General features: G+C 52.6%; 2 protein-coding genes across 2 annotated transcripts; both read left to right on the top strand.

Annotated features, from left to right (window-relative positions):
- On the top strand, nt 1-5,799 carry NCLIV_048690 (conserved hypothetical protein; the record flags this gene model as incomplete). The annotated part of the gene is made up of 4 exons (XM_003884421.1): nt 1-2,467; nt 2,835-3,479; nt 4,213-5,195; nt 5,764-5,799. The coding sequence occupies 4 exons, from the start codon at nt 1-3 to the stop codon at nt 5,797-5,799; spliced, it is 4,131 nt and encodes a 1,376-aa protein (XP_003884470.1).
- A 5,288-nt stretch (nt 5,800-11,087) lies between these two features.
- Nucleotides 11,088-15,515, top strand: NCLIV_048680 (putative fasciclin domain-containing protein; the record flags this gene model as incomplete). Its single annotated transcript, XM_003884420.1, has 7 exons — nt 11,088-11,159; nt 11,268-11,450; nt 12,259-12,518; nt 13,100-13,142; nt 13,455-13,539; nt 14,070-14,219; nt 14,866-15,515. 7 exons carry the CDS (start codon nt 11,088-11,090, stop codon nt 15,513-15,515), a joined length of 1,443 nt encoding a protein of 480 aa, XP_003884469.1.
- Nucleotides 15,516-16,141: the final 626 nt, after the last annotated feature.

Genomic DNA, 16,141 nt, shown 5'->3' with positions numbered 1-16,141 from the left:
ATGCGGGCTCGCGCCCCTGCCTGCGCGGGGCGAGGAGGTTTCGAGGAATCCTGCCTTTCAGGGATCTGTACTTTGGCTTGCCAAGTCCAGCAAAGGAAGGCGCCTCTCACTTTGTTCTCTTCTGCCTCTCCCTGTCATTCTTTGCCTGCATCGTCTGTGCGTTCGTTCTCATCGCGCACCCAATCGTCTTCGCTTCTCTCCTTTCTGGGGACGCGAACCGCTGTTCGTCGGCGCTCTGTTTCCCTCGTCTTCCTCCTCGCGTTTCTTCCTCCTCCTCTACAAAGCCTGACGGCTTCCCTCGCCGGCTTGGCAGCGCACGAGGCGCCTCGAGGGCCAGCGTCCGGCGACAACTTTCTGTCTTCACTTTTTGTGGAAAAGGAGGGAAGTACACAGCCGTCGAATGGGGCCTTCTCGAGAGAGAATGAGAAGGTGGGTTTCTTCAGTGGGAACGGAGCTACAGAGAGCAGTCTCCCGGGTGTTTCGGCAGCGAAAGGTGGCGGAGCGGCTGCCGAGACAGAATCGGCCAAGGCGACGAGGCAGAGAGGCGTGATCAAGGAAAAGAAGTTTGAGCAGCTTCTCGAGCACAAGGCAGAGGACGCAGACGAACGGCCGGAAGACGACTCCGTTCTCGAAAAAGTGGGAACTGCAACGGTGTGGCGAAAAACGGATTCGGACGCGTTTCCGGTCCCTCCCGACGGGTCGAGATGGTACGCGCGACCGAACGGCGGAGCGGGGAAGGAGACGCTGGAAGGGGCCGAGACGAGAACGAGAGAAAAGGGCCAGGAGAACGAACTGGAGAGGGAGGATGCTCTGGTGACGACAGCAACTTCCAGTCTCCCTGCGCCTGCGGAACAGATCCCGAAGACGGCGTCGGCCTGGACCCCAAAGAATTCCAGACCTGCAACAAGCTGGCCTGCTTCAGAAATGCAGCGGCTGGCCAACGTTCCTCACTCTTGGCCGCTTCGTCATCCTCGAGGGGCATCGACACGTGCAGGGGAGAGAAACGAAACAACGTCGTCCCTCCTCTCGTACGGTTCGTCGAGTGAAGCAGGCCGGGGGCCTAGCGCGAGACAGAAATCTAACGAAGAGAGCGGAGGGTCGCGGCGCTCCTCTGAAGGGCCGATTCAGTTCCTTCCTACTGGGTTCTCTTCTCCAACTCTCGACTCGTCTCCTGTCTCTCCCCCGTCTTCTCCATCTCTCGACTCGTCCCCTGTCTCTCCCCCGTCTGCTCCATCTCTCGACTCGTCCCCTGTCTCTCCCCCGTCTGCTCCATCTCTCGACTCGTCCCCTGTCTCTCCCCCGTCTGCTCCATCTCTCGACTCGTCCCCTGTCTCTCCCCCGTCTGCTCCATCTCTCGACTCGTCCCCTGTCTCTCCCTCGTCTTCTCCATCTCTCGACTCGTCCCCTGTCTCTCCCTCGTCTTCTGCGCGCCTCACTTCTTCGTCTCCCGCTCTTGTGGGGTCTCGCGAGCGTCGGCGGGGCGATGTCGTCGTCCCTGCCACCCGTGAAGAAGTTGGCGGCGTCCCAGAAGTAGGGGACAGCGCGGCAGTTGAAGCAGGAACACCGACGTTGGCGAATCCTCGGTCGGACGCTTTTCCCGAGACTGGCGGGTCTCTGTCTCCTCAAAGGCTGTCGCATCTCCCTGAATCGTCTTCTTCCTCTGTGCCGTCGTCTGTTCCTGCTTTCTCGACAGCTTTGTCCGGCGAATCGGAGGACTGGAGTCTACCTCCTACTCTCTGCTTCGTGGTGGGTATACTCGTGAGCCTCGTAGGCACTCTTCTTTCTGCGCTAGGCGATGTGTGCATCCGCTACTCTTTCGTGAGAAACACACCTGAGGCTGCGGGCCACGTCCCGCCATCGGCTGAAGCGCGACATGGAAGCCCGCCGTCGGGCGAGGCCGAGTCTCTCACGGTTCTTCCGCTTCCTCCAACGTCCGACATCTTGACAGACCCTCCGTCTTCTCGGTCTTTTCCCTCTTCGTCCGTGTCCCTGCCCACGCCTGCCTTCCCCCTCAATCTCTCGACTTTGAGGAGAGGACGCCACAGAGAAGGCGAGTGCCTATCTCAGGCGTTGCTTCCGGTGTATCCAGTGGTGCATACCGCCAACAGCGACCGGGCTGACCTCGTTTCTCCACGCGCGGGTCGGCCTGCGGGAATCTTTCTGCCGCCAGGGAGTGACGCCGCAGGCTCGCGTTTTTCATGTTCTCCATGCGAAGAGGCGCCCGTGGAAGCTCCCGCGAGTCTCGAGGGAGACGAGGCCGCAGCGTGCACTCCTTGGACTGCTGGCTGGGATCCGCTCTGGGTCTTTGGCGTTTTTTGCAGTTGCGTGGTGTCTCCCCTTCTCTCCATTGTCTCTCTATCGCTGCTACCTGCGAATATCACCGGATTCGGAGCCCTTCAAATCCTTTTTGTGGTCCTGCTGGCGAGATTCATGCTCGACGAAGTCGTGGACAAAATCAACCTAACAGGTACACGCCTCCTCCGGGCGGGGAGAGAGAGTGCAAAGAAAAGGGAGGCAACAAGCAAAACAGAGGGGAGGAAGAAGAGAGCCGAAACTGGCTTCAACCTTGGCCCACGCGGTCGGGGACTCCTCGCGAGACTCGGGGTCGAATCTGCTGCTGTGTATGCCCACTGTGGCCCTGACTGTAGACGTAGGACTCTCTTTTTCGCCTCCTGCCTTCTTGTGAGGTAAGGTTTGCAAAAACCGGCTGTTTCGAGACTCGACGGCCAGGCCATAGAGGCGATTCTTAGCTGACTGTTTTTCTCTTGTTTCCCGGGCGTTTTCGTGATTTCGTCAACGCGCGGAATTGCTTGTTGCGCTTTTTCTCTCCGCAGGCGGCGTGTTCGTAGTTACAGGTCTCGTCACGATCACAGTCTGCGCCGCCCCAGAGCCTCCGCTCCCCGACACGGCGACTTTGGCGCGGCAGCTGAGTACCCCGTCGGCGATCGTCTACGAGAGCGTTTGTTTGACAGTTGTTGCTGCAGGTGTGACTCTTCTTCTGTTGTACAAACGACCCTGGCGTCCAGAAGGGGCTACGGTGGGAGTCGCAGTGGAGGCGAGCTTGTCGGCCTCTCTCCTGCCAGAATCGAGGCGTGAGGAGCCGCTCGACTCATCGCCCAGATCCTCAAGGAGCTCTCAGTCGCGAACAGGTGGAGAGAATGCGGCACTGGGATCCCAAGGTGCACAGACTCCGCCTGCGATGGGAGGCCGACGGCGCCGGCGGTCGGTTGCGAGTGTACATACACCCAGAGGGCATGGACGGGGCAGTGATAAAGGGCTTTTAAACAGTAGTCCCACAGCTGTGGGAGACGACCATTCCGGCTTCGCCTCTCTCGGAGACGGAGAAGAGGAAGCAGATCTTTGTAGCAGTCGCTCAGAGAGCGATGCTGGAGATTCGTCGGCCTTCTTCTGTGGGTCTCTGCCTCTCTGGCACCACGCGCTTCTGCCTGCCTCAGGGGGAGTCCTCGGAGCCGTCGCAAGTACGTGGAACCCCCTCTCGGGGAACGAACGAGAAGGGAGCAAAGAGAGGAGGATGTAGGGAAGGGGGGAAAAGGCGGAGTAGAGGAAGCCGGAAGAGGAAACGTCACGGAAGAGAGACGGAGGAAGAAGGCCGAGAGGGTAATGAGGAGAGGGTCGAGGAGAGCCGGAACAGCAAAAGGAAGGAGAAAGAGGGAACGGGGAAGAGAAGAAAGACCGACACTTACTACAGACCATGGGAGCGAAGATAATCTAATATGTAACTCCGTTCATGGAAATCAAAAGAGCTACAGGCGAGCGGAGCAGACAGGAGAAAGGGAGTGAAAAAGGGGGGAGACGCAGCGCAGTGAACCTGAAATTACGGGAACTTCCTGAAGCAGGTCACGAATCTTGTTCCTCCAAAACGACAAGTGTCAGGTTTAGCGAAGCGGTTGGCAGGGGACACTACGCACTAAAAAAATGTTCACTTGCCAGATTTTCAGAAGAGACGTCGATCCGTAATCAAATATTTGCGCTGTTTATCCAACAGAGAAACCTTTGAAAGACAGAAAAGCATACAACTGCGCGATTCACCAAGTTCAGTAATAGCAGCGACAAGCTCCTCTGCCGCGCTTGCCCCGTATTGCATTCGTGAACGGTGCAAGCTTCCGTCTCTCGAGTTCCAGTTCTTTTTCTGTGCGCGTCAACATCTTGGTTGGTCTCGCGCCGTGTCGTTTTCCCCCCAATGTCTCGCAGGCATTTCGATAAAACTGATTCAAGCCTTCTTCCTTTCCTTCTCGTCAGCCTGCATCCCGCCGTCCTCCAGCTCGCCTGCTGCCGTTTGGCCTGTCATCGGTATGCTTGTCTGTCTGCTCAACCCCGTCTTTCTTTTTCAACATCCTTGGCTACCTTTCCTCTTCCTTGTAGTGGCGTCGGCGGCGCTCCTAGAGCTTCTCTTTCTCTCTCAGAGTCTGCGACACTACCCGGCGTCCGAGAGCGTCCCCATCATGAACTCCACGCTCACTGTCTTCATGGGCGTGGGTGGCGTGATTATCTTCGACGAACCGCCAGCAAATCCGCTAGGGTGGGCCACTGGCCTCGCACTTCTGGTGCTCGGCGTTGTCGTTCTCGGCTTTGGCGGAAAAATATGGAAGTGTGTGCACAAGGCAGTGCGAGCGGGAAGGCGGGTTTGGGTGCGGCGCCCACCCAGGTCGGGGATCCCAGGCACTCCATGGACAGGCCTTCCGCTGGGCACACAGGCGTCGAGGCTCCGATTCGGGGAGGCGAACTCTCGACGCAGTTACGAGACGAGCTCGGAGGCAATTGTCTCGGAGGGGGATTCCCACCCGCGTCCGTGGTGGCGCGGCGACCAAAGCGGAGAAAGCCCGGTCGCTCGCTGGTTGCGTTCCGGTAGCGGAGACATCCCGTCGCGGATCGCTTCAGGTGACAGGCAGAGGCAATTTAGGGAGGAGCACAGATCGCCAGCTGAGAGAGTAGCTCAACGCGATGGGCAGAGTGGAGAGGGCGGCAGGGAACGCATGCCGGTGTTTGGCGGGTTGTTTTCGTGGCTGACGAAAGACGAATCCAACCAGCGCAGATCGGGTGTATATAGACCGGAGACCCGTCGGGCGTCAGAGGCCGCCAGACTGCGCGGAATCTCGGATTTCCAGGCAGTCGTCGAGGATGGCGAAGGGTGGGGAAAACAAGGACGATGCAGTCACCAGTCACGACGAAGCTCTGTGCAAAACCCACTTCTCCTGCGCTCTGAGTCAGTTGGATGCTGAGATGACACGTGCACGATACAGATTACCCATATATATACATATACATGTTCTTGTGTACGTGTATGCAGGGAGATAGAGCATCCGCATTACATTCCACTGCTGTAGATAATAGGATTCCACAAGCTTTTAGAACTGCGTATGTCTGCCCACAAATCTGAGGTTACCTATACATATATATACCTTCATTTATTCCACAAGTGGCCGATTGCTCAGGATATATGTCTTACTTTCGTGAGGTAATCACCAAGAGTAGACTTCCAGCCGATTTTTGTATACATGTAAAGAAACCTTACCATAGAACTGTATCACCGGGAGTTCCGTCTCGTAATGTGATCTGGGAATCTACAAAACCATCACCTGAAGTACCGGTCAAACCCGTACCGGAAACAATGTCGAACTGTCGTGGCTGTAAATTTGTTCACCGTAAGCTGTCTACTATAGCAATGCTCTAGGAACACTGAAGCTTCAACGCTAATTAACATCCACCTTCCTAACGATCCTCTGTCATGCCATGTCTTTGCAGGCAGGAACTGACTCGGTTATAATCGGCAAAACGTAGTCGTGGTTGTGGCGTATTGCCGCTATCCAAATCAAACTCCCACGACGAGAGGAATGTAAATCTAACGGGGACCCGGCGCATCTGTCTAGCCTACACTTTTCCTCGGTATTCACAGGTTTTTCTTTCTCAAGCTTGCTAGTGCGTCCTGCTGGTTTGTCTACCCGCCGCTCTGCACCGCGCCTACGGGAACCCTCAAAAGGAGGAGCATTTGAAGCGAGTCAACGTGCTTTTCGCAGGGTTCGGTCCGCACAAAGAAGAGAGCCTCGTCGTGCACGGTGTGCTCTGCGTGCGTCGGCAGTATGTCTAAGTCCGTACAGCATCATACGTTCATGTATGAGTTTGTACGCAAATCCATCCAAATTGTGAGAGGTGTGGTGCGGCCAAGTAGCAACGTGCACGATACAAGCCTATGTATATCCGTGAGCATTGATGAACAGAAGAATCAGTTGTGACTATTTGTGAGTTTCTCCGCAATGAATGCTCTATGGAGAGCTCCATATTAAGAAGACATGGTGATGGAAAATTTGGCATTCGCACTGTTCATCGGGTGAGTTTCCGGCTGTCGTTGGTTCCATTTCTGTAGAGGGAAGAATTTCCTTCACCTGCGTACACTGCATCGTGTCTCCCTCATCTGGCCGAACAGACCGCCAAGCGACACTAGCCACAGTGACCCTATCTGGAGTCAGATCTTGTCAGTTTTACGTGTTTTCACTGTCTTTGGCTTTCTGCTGAAGTGGCGTTTACAAGCCCTGAACCAACAAGTCACCGTTATTCCAAAACGAGGCGATCTATGGAGCAGGATGAGTGCGTCTGCGTGGCAAACGACAGCGCCAGCTGCCCGTCCTCAGGGGTGATAGCGGAGCGATCAATAAGCTTCGTGTTCAGGCGCATGACCAGTAGTTGTCTTTTTGGCGTACGCGACTCACCGCGACAAAATCCTGAGACACCCGGTCCGCGTGCATATCCTTCCTTCCGAAAGCATTTGAACGAAGTCACATGTCTGGTCCCTCTCGACTGATACGCGGTACGCTTTGCAAGAACAAAGCGCTTCGAAAACGGGCACACTTGATCGAAACGAGAACTCCAAGGTCACCCTGGAAAATGAGTTCCTGAGAATTTGGCAAGGGTTTTGGACGCCTCGCTCACAAAGTAAATGACGCCGCACTGTAACCGCCTCGGGACGCAGCTTCGCCAGTATACTGAAAGCTTGGCGTGCCTCTCGACTGTGGCCAACCGTCTCATATAGAACCGCTGGTCAGGCCATCCATACTTTTCACTGTCACTAGGATGCTGTGGGCAGGCTTACTATATACGTTTCCGACTCTCGAATACGGAGTAACTGGACGCACTCAACGACACCGGATCCGTAACGTGGGTAGAGAACAGGTCTACCGACTTCTTCGTGTTTTCTATCCACATGAAAATGTCCTTATGCCCTGTCAGCAAATCGGGCGCGCTTTACTCGCGTTCGACGTTGCAATACTGTGACAAAACCTCTGGCTTTGCCGAAGCACACGCTCAAAAATGTCTACGCCCGTTGATGATTGACAGAATATGTATGCTCTGCCTCCTCCCCGCCCATCCCAGAACATATAAACCGGATTTCCCAGCGAGTGACTTGCACGCCAGGAGATCTTCACGAAGAACAACAATATACAGAAGGTGTACCCACCTGATGAGCCTACACGACCGATGAGGCACTCCCCATTTTCCTTTAGTATACATGGTTACGATGTAACACTAAAAAAATGTTCGTCAGCTACCTTACCCTCAACCGTGAAAGGCGGACTCACAAATCAAATACATGCCATTTCTTGAACGGCTCCACCAAAGACACTTACGAGGCTCATTACCTACAGAACTAGCCGAGCACTTGTAAGTCACATCTCTCCCCTTTACAAGGCAAGGTAGCGTGCAGACCATTACAAGGCAAGGTAGCGTGCAGACCACACACACTGCGGGTATCCGTTTATCTAAGCAAACTACTAACGTCCCATTTGCTTCTAGCCTCTCTCTCTCTCAATCCTGACGCCGTTCTTCCGAGCGATTGATCGGAACCGCGGTCAAACACTCTCGTTCGGAACACCTGCCCCGCCGGGCGCTCGCCGTCTGAAGGGCGTGGGCCATGTGAAAGTGAGAATAGACGTCCTCCTTGGACGGAAAAAAGAGTAAACGTGAATGAAGAAGCGTCTCCTTGTCGACGGGTCCATAAAATGTAAAGTTAAAATAGGGTAAGGTGAGTCAGCTCGAAACAGCGGCTCGATCTTCAACGCAGGGTGCCCGGAATAGACGGCCGATAGCTGGGATGCTCGGCTGGAACTGAATCCCCCTCTTCTTCCATTTCCATCTGCTCGATCCTTCTGTCCAACCTCGGAACCCTCTCCGTCACTGATTTCCCACTCCGGACCGTGAAAACTTGGTACGATGAAGGTGAACAAGCACATGGTTACTCCTGTGACATTTCACTCCATCTGCGGCGGTGAGCGCGGCCAATGGCTGCGCAGCGGCAAACAAGGTTACGGGAACCAGCCAAGGAATTTCCCTGGCGACTCCCCCTCAAAGACAAAGAGAAACTCAGGAGAAGTGTTACCACCCAAAGCAAGAACTCTTAGTCTTCACTATTCGGAGAGACGCACAAAACTCCGCCGAAGCAAGCAGATGCCAGTGCACGGTTTTGACTAGACGCTGGCAGGCCACGTTTCTTACCCGCCTCGGGGTTCAATGCCGTCTGGAAGGGTGCATATCTTAGCAAGCTCCACTAAAAAGTGGTGATAGATGGTGAGAAGGCGGATCCGAAAGGGATCTGCGTTGTACGGTCGAGTTTTATGGAGTAGGTGCCTCAAACGCGCAATCAATGAGCCAGTCAACTCGAACCGAAGGTGCATGCCTGTGGCAACAAGCCATGGCTCACCGAGGAACAACGCTCCGACCAGTTACTTTTTTACCGAGCCACAATGGCGGGTGAGCGCGGGACATGTGACCCCCTCCACCCCCCCCCCCCCTCCGCCCTCCAAACACCTTGAGTTCTATACTACCGGGCTGCGTTGCTGGTCTCCGCAAGTCGATTCTTCGCTGTTTTTCTTCCACGTCGGCGTATGCGGGGCTACATGTGTCTCTTCATATGATTTATTCCAGTTGGATGAAACTGAAACCGAGAACTGATGGAGCGAAAAGCTGGTTGGTGGCAGTCGGACGAGTGTCGCCGCGCACCCGCCATCTTAACTCTGAAGAGATTACGGAGCAGCAGCCAGCCGACACGGAACGGTCCGGGCCTTTTTTCCATGAATGCATTATGTAGTTCTCGCCGTCCCTTGTCGACGGAACTAAATAAGCGATCGGTATTAATGGGGCTTCTAAACAGAAGGTGAACTAGTACGTTGACGAGATCACAACGAGGCACGCATGCTGAGAATCGTGGGCAGCCGACCTTCGCTATGGCCCGGTGCCGACGGCGGCGAGAGAACTACACCAGCGGTCCCGTTCAGAATGTGGTTTTTACACTACGATGTTGCCTCTGACTTTTTGTGCTGTACTTTCTTTGCTTGTTTTCTCTCAGAGGATAAGTGTGCGTATACTCTCGAAAGTGATTTGCCACCCATGCGTACGCCGGCGAGGAACAAAGAGCATCGCTCCCAAAAATACGGAACCCGAGTGAAATGTACTCTGCAAGAGCTCTCATGTTGCGTTCCAGCTGCATTCGAATAGGTAATACATAAAAAGATATTGTAAATATCGGGGCTAGGTGGTATAACGTTCCCCCTCGGGTTCGGCTACACCGCAAATGCCGTCAGATCACATGGCAGCCTCGTAACAACTACGGTGCTCAAGGACAGCCTGGGCATTTACTGATGACACAAAAAGGACAGTACGCTGCCGAACCCTTGCATGACGATCGTAGCAATCAATAACACGGGCATTTCAGTTCTGAAGGCCAGAGGAGCACTTTTGGTCTTTTTTTGGATCCTGATAATCGGTTCCGGCACCTTGAAGATGAAGCCGCCCAATTCGCTGCCGAACACTAGCGAGGTGTTTTTGTGCTCAGTCACCATCAGGAGTACCTCTTTATTGAGAGCTTATAGACTGTAATTTGCGCAACCTCACCATTAAGCTCTCTCCGAACAATTAGGGGCGGCCTGCCCATTTTTTGGCACGGCTGACGAGGTCCCGTCCGTATGAGATACATTGGGCGCAAGGGAGCGTTGCGAACACCACGCGCGGCACCTTCTTAACGCAAAAAAAGCTGAGAGAAGCGGCGCATCTGTCCTTCCTGAGATGCACATTTCTCGTGTTTAGCCTCGTTTAGGAGTTCTTGTTTCATGTCAGTTCGTCGCATTCTCTAGGAACTCGGCAGACCGTACGCTATCCTTTGAGAAACGTCAGGTAAGGGTTCTCTTACGAGGAATATCGGATGTCCTCGTATCCTTCTTTCCGCAAGCTTTGCGCTGCCGTTTGTAATATCTCCTGCTTTAGAGGTGAAGTCACCACTGAAGGCCAACTCGACGGTAGCTGCCTTCGGACGAAAATATCTACTATCTACAGTTGTGATGTCGAGCATTCATGCGCAAAGGCGTGGAAGGGCAGCTTTCGTGACGCCGCTAAACATCCTACCGAATAGAAATATGTTTTCGAATGAGCTGGGAGAGTCACACTAGGTCGTTCGCGTGGATTTTCCCCTCCAGACTGAACGACCTCTCGGGGCCAGAGGAAACAGGCTTGAAGAGTTCTGATCTCGCATTGACTCGATTAGATAGACAGAAGCCAAAAGAAATGTTACGGCTGTTAGCAATATAAACTACGGCTTCATATCATATATTTACTTCGTCACCGGAGGCGGAGGTCGAAGAATGAAACCGAACGGTGTGAGAGTCCTTTTTTTTCTGCTCTCAGGTCGCCGTCCACACCCACATGAACGGTTTTTGCGCATTGAGTCATGCTAGGCTCCGGACAGGTCTAAAGAGGTTCATTTCCTGCATGTAGCACCCCCATATTGCTCGTGATTGTTTGCCTGTAACCTAGGTGAAGTCGTTCTACCCCTTGTTTTCAGGTTTGCCCTCGTATTCGTGTTTTTTCCTTCCGAAATGATGCATTTCAACGCATCGAGTCGTCTTCTGTCGACGACACTGTCATCGATGACAGTACTTTTTATCACCGTTTTGTTACTATGGGTTTCTCGGGGAGCTCATTGTGGAAGAGCTTCACCGCAACCACAAGTACAGCAGATGCATCGTGGAGAAGCTTCTCAACAGTCTGCTGCAGTGACTTTCAGCAGTGGCCTCATGGGAACCACAATGGGTGGATCTGCTGCTAACCCTTCGATCAACCACCTCGCCAGCGTTCAAGACCATGCTGCAATGGATCCCGTGAGTCCACCACGGGTCGCATAATTACTGAATTCATCATGTTGGTCCAGGATCCTCATAGTCCCCACCTTCGCACTGGTGTGTATTTCCTGTACGAATGGCTTTTAGGAACTTTCCGAGCTGAACAAGCTTATGCAAGATTGCGGAGCAACATTCTATCTCGAGCAAACTCGCGATATGACAATGTTCATGCCCACCAACTCCGCAATCAAGGCACTCTTGCCCCTCGATCTGCACCAGCTGCCCTGGGAAGTGAAATGGAGGCTTCTCCAGTACCACATTGTACCTCAAGTGAGACTCTGTCCACCATTTTTCGCGACAGAACAACGAAAACCTTTTGAAGAAACTGACCGGACGTTTATAGGACATAGAACGAGAGCACACAGCCAGCTGCTGATTTCGCTATCTAATCATTTCTTACGAAGACTCATTTTTCGGCACTATGGCCATTCTACCAACAGCAGTAAGTCGGCCGAGGAGTTTCTCCTTGTTGTCACTTACGTGAAAATCAAGCAAATCCATTCCTTAAAAAGGCAACGCTGTACGGTCTATATAAAAATATGGAACTGGAAGTACGCTTCAAAGCGAGCGTCCCGCCAACAGGGGCGCAGGCACCAGCGTTTGTTCAAGAACTTCTCAGAGCAGTACCATCATGGATCACTATCGAAGGTGCTTGATGCCGAAATCATGTATCGCACCCCGGCGAAGAGAGAAACTGCTCAGTCACACAACTGCGTTTGCCCTTGGCTAACACGCCAAGCACAGTCGCGTGGCGACAGCTACGATTATGCAGCCGACGCATTGTTCTTCATGTTGCGGAACGGTGGAAATCAGTGTTTTCTTCCCCGTTGTCGAAGGGGCAGGAAAATTACAGAGGTAAAAAGAGGACAAGCATCGGCGGCGGGGCAAAAGAAGAGAAAGGCATGAGGATTAAGAGCACAGTTTTCTATATGAACGTAGACAAGACCTGGTTTCCCCCGTCAACACCAGCCAGTCTGCATGTACATCAGTAGAAAGATGCCTGTATGCAGAGTGCTCGCTAGTACTTTTGACCAAACTGTATGAGCTGTTTTCTCTTCCTTCCTCTTGTGAACTCAAGGACATCATCAATGTCGAAGAGATTCCCCTGGATGCATCTAAGTCTTTCAGCACATGGGAAGGAAGCACAATCAAGGTGACACACAAAAGGCGAGGACAACTCTCCGGTTTGCGGGGGCAATCTGCTACCCATGGTCCTTCCTCGCTGTACTTGGTGAACGATATTAGCACAATTGTCAGCGACCCCCCGCGGATCGAAAATTTCAATGGGGCTTCCTACAAAATAGACCGCGTAATCATTCCCCCTGACATGGACCTCAGGTAGGAGTTAGCCGCTATCGTCCCTTTTCCCTGATGATATCGCTGCGGTGGAGCTGCACACTGCAAACTATTAGACCCAGACACTCGAACAAGGGCGTCTGTAAGCGAATGACCCACCTTCATCGTCCCGCTCTTTCTCTGCAGTCAATGAGTGTACACTCATAGGTGTAGATTGCAATGTGTCTGTTCCAGTATACGGAAAACGTGCACACGTACGTGTATACTTTTACCTCTACGGGTGAACATGCCTGTCACAGTGTTTGACCTGCTCTATTAAATATCATCACATATAGTTATAGATTTAAATGTGCAGACACAAGCAAGCGTTGTCAGCGGTCTGGCCCGCGGTTCGATGTGGAGTCCAGTGTTTTTTTCCCAGCGAAGCGGAGAGCGCGGCCTGGCGTCACGAGCGTTCTCCGAAGTCATTCCTGACAAATCACGACTCTGGCGGCTTCCTGGCAAAGAGATATCTGCACATTTTCCACGTATATGCACGTAGAGAGTCAAATACTGGACCGGAAGCCATCCTGGGTCCGTGCATCTCCCGCGGTCTTGCTGTTCTTTTTCGTCTCTCGTCTTAGGTCGGTTGAGGCTGCACCAGTGGAGCAGCGCCAGAATCCTGAAGTAAGACAGCAAGAGCAGAGGGAACAGCGCATGCGTGGACCCACCAACGCAAACAGCCGCCCTAGCCCTCGCCCTGCGGCAAAGGGTCGAGGTGGACGGGATGAAGAAGGCAGTGAAAATCTTCGAGGATCAAGTCATGGGAGCAGGCAACAACGTCATCAGAAGGGACATGCAGGAGAACAGGGAGCTACAGAGACACCGTTCGCGGGTCTAAACCCTGTCGGACACGAGAGCCAAAGTCCTGTTGGGAATGGATCTCAAGCACCAGACTTTTTGCAGAGTATCAATCAACAACATGCACGTTGGAATCAGGATCTGTATCTCGGTCCCCGAGTCATCGGAGACTCAGGGAACGCCGTCGACATTACTGAACAATCTACCCACGGATTAGTTAATTGTAAGTCAAAATTCTTTGCCGGCACGTCTCATTAGCGGGTGAGATGGAAGAATACTGACCAGATCAGATCCACGGTGTACCCTCGATGTAGACATTACATACATATATATGGCGTAATTGTGTAACTTAAGACTGCAGTTAATGGTTTTGTTGACAGCGGCTGAGTGGAGTTCTTCATTATGAAAGACAATGCGACAATATACGTGGTGCACAGTGAATCCTGGCGAGGTTCCGTGAGTTATTCCCTTCCGCAGAAAGAGAAGTAGTTCCTATGCAGCGTAATTACCTTTTCATCTGTGCTACTCTTGTACAATTATCTCTAGAATATAGACTCTAAATCACGCGGCAGAACGGATAGTTCTGGCGACCTTTTCATATCTCGGTGTAGAGTTGCTATGTATGCGGTACAGACCATATCGCACAACTGTCAGCCCAGCCGGACGCTTTCACACACCTGTATGCATGCTTTCATGTAAACATCTCTAACTTCATGTAGAACCTTTCTAGGACTTGTTCCGCGTTGTCTCCAGCTTCCTCCAACAGCGCCTTGGGTCTTCCGACGATGCGATCTACCCCAGTTCCTACTGTCGCACGGTCTCCATCGTCCATTTCTGCCCTGGCCATCGACGAGGAAACATTTCCAGAATATCCTCCAAACAGCATCCAAATCAACCAGAATGGTGCGTGAGGCATCCACAGTCTCTGTTCCTCGTGCGTTGTCTCCGGCTTTGCTTCACTGAACGACAAAGACAAAAGAGTGCTCCATTACGCGACAGTGTGTCATGAGATTCCGCACCAGTTCAAAACGACAGGAAGTGCTCCCCACATGCAGAGATATGTCCATATCCGCACGCATGTTCATGTATATATGTACATGCATGCGTAAGTGAATCTACATGTATACTTATGTATATATATATATATATATATATGGACATGCGAAGGGGCGTTAAAGTCTGCTGTAGCATACAGAGATATTGCGGTTTTTTGGGACCGCTTTTTTCTGCCGTGTTATTTCTCTGTCTCTCAAGCCAGAGAGCAGCGTCTCGTCAATGGGATGTTTTTCTTCGTTGTACCTTCTGCCTTTTCACGGTGAAACAACACCCCCTTTGCAGGTGTTTCCCCTGTTAGAAATGGGTGCCGGCGCTGCCTGTGGAGCAGAGAAGGATTTCTCATTATCTTTTCCTGGGGTTGTTGGGCATTTCCTTACTCCTGTCGGCGTCCATGTTTCCTTTTCGTTTCACTTTCCCTCTGCTTGAAATGTTGTTGTTGCGCGAAAGGACTGATTTGCCTCATCCTCCATTTTGTACCACCCGTCCTTCTCAGGGCCTCGACCGTCACATTTCGGAGTTCCCTTTTCACCTGAAGACGAGGGGGCGGAGCTCGTTCTCCCCCCGCATCCATTCGAGGCTCTTTTAGTCGGTACTGTCCATGCAGTAGAGACGGGCAACGGAGAAGAGCAAGCGATACACGCGTCGACAGAAGCGAGAACGGAATCCGGAACGATACAGAAAAAAAGGGACGAACACGGCCACGAACGCCGCGAAGAGAAAGAGAGCGAGACACACTCTGCATCACCACAGAAGCCTGACTCTTCCTCTTATTCCTCGCGATTCTCGGAGGAAATAGGCGCCGAACAAGAACCTGAAACTCTCCTCAAAGAGTCGGAGACCCGAGCTTTCGATCCCCACGTGGTATCCACTTCCATTGCAGCACTAGGTCTCACTGATGGGTTGCTGCCGGAAGAAGAACTCGTCACACATTTTTGGAGTAAACCGGCAGGCGGGAAAAACAAAGCCAACCGCACAGCAGGGAGGGAGAGCGTGTCTGACCTCCAGGGAGGACGAGGAGATAGATCAGAAAAAACGACACACACTCGGCACCAGCAAGGCGCACAGGGAGGTCAGACAGGGTCTGGCCCTCTTGGCGACCTCACGAATATTCTCGGTCTGCCTGGAGATCACGAGCGTCTGTAAACTTGTATCACCTCCAAAAAAAGATTAGCAAAGAAACGAAGACGGAAACAACGCTTTGCAGATGCCCATATGTGTAGGTTTGCAGCGTAGCAAAGAAATCCGTATATAACATCTATATCTTTACATACCCACATAAAGGTACCTAGGTGAATAACGTGCCTGTTCCTGTAAAGAACCTCCCCTTTTTTGCCAGTCTGCTGAAGGGCGTTCTTGAGGAGAAGTCCCGTGTGCGTATCTGGTAAATTGTTTTGATCCCTTCCTCTGCAAATAAAACGGCGTGTCTGTATCGGAGCCTTCTGCCGCACCAGCCCTATGATGACTAGTCGCGCCGCAGGTGGAACCCGTCATCACATCCTCCTTCCCACATTTTCAGTTGCCTATCGCGCTGCGTTCGTACTTTGGCTAAGCTCTAAATTTTGGCTTTGACATTCTGTTTCGCGAGTAGAGAATCGACACTCCAACAGAGCATTCCTCTCCAGTATATTGTCACACCTACACAGAATGCCTCACCAAAGCTGCTTGCTTGACGGGATAAAGCTAAGGCAAACATCGTTAGAGGAAGGACCTCCGTTCAGACGTATTCTACAACGCCCTTGTTAATCCCCCTTTCTGCCTTGGGCACTGAA

Source organism: Neospora caninum, chromosome X (genome assembly GCF_000208865.1).
Source record: "Neospora caninum Liverpool complete genome, chromosome X".
NCBI classification, from domain to species: Eukaryota; Apicomplexa; class Conoidasida; order Eucoccidiorida; family Sarcocystidae; genus Neospora; species Neospora caninum.
Note: the sequence above shows the minus strand (reverse complement) of the source record. Positions and strands in the feature narration are given on the sequence as shown.